The sequence below is a fragment of the Sceloporus undulatus genome, unplaced genomic scaffold, assembly GCF_019175285.1.
Source record: "Sceloporus undulatus isolate JIND9_A2432 ecotype Alabama unplaced genomic scaffold, SceUnd_v1.1 scaffold_9060, whole genome shotgun sequence".
Classification (NCBI taxonomy): domain Eukaryota; kingdom Metazoa; phylum Chordata; class Lepidosauria; order Squamata; family Phrynosomatidae; genus Sceloporus; species Sceloporus undulatus.
This window is the reverse complement of record NW_024811979.1, coordinates 1-2581: the sequence shown is the minus strand read 5'-3', so window position 1 is coordinate 2581 and position 2581 is coordinate 1. Positions and strand designations below refer to the sequence as shown.

At 39.1% G+C, this 2581-nt stretch overlaps 1 protein-coding gene across 1 annotated transcript; it reads right to left on the bottom strand.

Annotated features, from left to right (window-relative positions):
* Nucleotides 1-724: 724 nt before the first annotated feature.
* Nucleotides 725-2572, bottom strand: LOC121918340 (small integral membrane protein 19-like; the record flags this gene model as incomplete). The annotated part of the gene is made up of 2 exons (XM_042444403.1): nucleotides 725-1177; nucleotides 2356-2572. Coding segments are annotated over 2 exons (285 nt in total), but the record flags the coding sequence as incomplete, so codon positions are not given.
* Between the last annotated feature and the right edge of the window lie 9 nt (nucleotides 2573-2581).

Genomic DNA, 2581 nt, shown 5'->3' with positions numbered 1-2581 from the left:
GATATGTATTACCATGTATTGTATATCGAACTGGTTTTATTTGTAAGCTGCTTGGATTGTTTGCTAACAGAAAAGCAGGAGAGAAATAATTTATTATTATTTTTTTATAGGATCCATGCCCCTCTTCAAGTGGCAAAAGCCGAGAGCCTAATCCATCCTGAAGAACCTAAAAGTAGCACAAACTCCCTCTACACTCTCCACCACGGTGTTACTTCTGAATTTTTTGAATGTCTGGATGGGAAAATGGTGGTAATGGTGCCTCTTTGGAGCCTCCCCCCCAAAGGAGCACTGACAGTAAAGGGGCATGGTGCTTCTTTTAGGTTCTCTTGGGATGGTCTAAGTGCTTGCCTTTCACTGCTTTACTCAGAGAAGGGGATAGTTCCTTTTTTTGAAAGTTAAGGCACAGTATTAATTCTTATAAAAAAAGATACCATCCCCTTCTGTGAATAGTGGTGAAAGGCCTGCCTTCATGAATGCCTGGGTGGGAAAATGGTGGTGCCGGTGCCAGTCACAGCCATGGCCAGCTGGGACCCTCTCTGCAGAATGATCCTCAGCATTATTCATAGTTTGGGCCCCAAAACTTGCCCTCAACTTCTACATGAGGTCAACTTACTGGCTGTACAGACTAGTGATAAACGCCAGCACTGGGGTGGAGTAGTAGATGTGTATTTTGCAAACAAAACATATGGTAGCATAAAACATATGGTAGTCCCAGCATTAGATGTCCTTTCATTGACAACACCAAGCAGTTTATTGATTGATAGCTTTGTTACAAATCAGGTACCACATACTTCTTGTATCCATCTTGAGTTTACAAGCAACAGCTGCAGAATCCCAACTGAGCATCTTCATGTTCCTGTAATCTATGTCTCTGACTGGAAATCATTTGCATTACAAACTGGAAGACAGCTCCCCTATTTGTTAGCTACACCAGTTTTTCAGGTTCCAGACAAAATTCATTGTACATTTACACAGGGCCCATCTTTCAGAAACATTGTACACAATGGAAAAGTCTATATATCTATAATGTTGCACTGAAACTGACTACTGTACATCCCAAATTGTCTGTCATCTTCAGCACTGTCTCTCCACTTCACAGATTCAAGGCTTCATTCCACCAAAAGCTGTACACTATCAGCCTGTTTCTGTGGTTGCTGCTGTTGGTCATATTTCCTGGCTAGAAAAATAAATGCATTTAAAATATATTGAGGTGTAAGAAGAGGAATATAGAACAGAAGCAAACCAAGAGTGAAAGGCGAATACAATAAATCACATCTACATAGAGGAACAGAATAATCCTGTAGTCTTCAATTTGTACATTGCCTTTGGCCTGTCCAGAGTAAAAACTGGCAATTTAACCAGAAGCATAATACACAGTTCTATTGCAACTTACATGTTGTTAGAATATCAAGAACCCCTTTATTTACTTATTTTAAGTTTACAGTGTTTGGTCTGGGGGAAAAACAATATGTTCATCTAGCAAATATCCCTCTTATAGCAATCATATTAAATTGAGAGCTTGCTGTTTGGAAAGCACAGAGGCCTTCCCTATGGATTATGCATGTTTTAATACTATTATACTAATGGCAAGCCTATTATTTTAAGTGTCAGCCTACACAATCAAATGACACCTTCACAAGATTGGCATCAGCAGGCAGGCAGAAGTACCAAAATGTCTTGCAGGGGTGACCCTCCGGGACAAAAAAAATAATCCCACTCCAATCCAATGAGCTCTAAGCATGCTCAGTAACCACAGAACATCAAGTGTCTGTTGGGAGAAAAGATTAGAAATCTTGGGGGAGAGGTGGTGGAAGAGCATGTCCTGAGAGGCACATGGCTGAAATCCTAAACAGAAGCATTATATATTACAACAGTTGGTTGCATATCCTCAGCTTGTAGAGCTTCCAGTCCTGACCAAGGCTGACTGGAACACTTTTCCTAGCAGACTGTAATAAAAAAGGAACACTGCCTCACACACCATGAACTAAGAATAGGAGAAGAAAAAGGATAAGCTATATACACTATTATATGTTTGTTTGACATTGAAATTCGGGCCAATTTTGCAGCCTACTGTGTATTGAGGTAAAGTATGTGTCAAGATTCACCTGTACAATAAATCAGAGCATGACCCTGGAACACCTAATGGAATTTGTCACCCTCATTACCTATATTTAGTGCTGAGAAAATAAGACAAGAATGGATTGATGCTACTTAGTGGCAACTTTGGCTTCAGCTATTGCAAAGAGTCTAGTCTAAAAATAATTATTTATTGCAATAAATTGCAATTAAAATAAAGTAGGAATATGCATCATGTCCAGCCCTTAAGAGACATCAAAACAGCAAATGTATACTTACCAATAGAATACATTTCTAACTGCTGTCGCAGACGAACCTTTTTCACACTGTCATAAAAGTTTGGTTCAGTTGGTATATCAACGGTTGGAGGTAGTGTAAATATCCTCATGATCTTCCTTTTATTTCTGAAATTCAAAAGACAAAATAAGTAATATAAAACTGGATCTAATATTCCTTTCTGCTTGTAAGTGGAATCACCAATAAATGGGAGTCCAAATTATGGTAC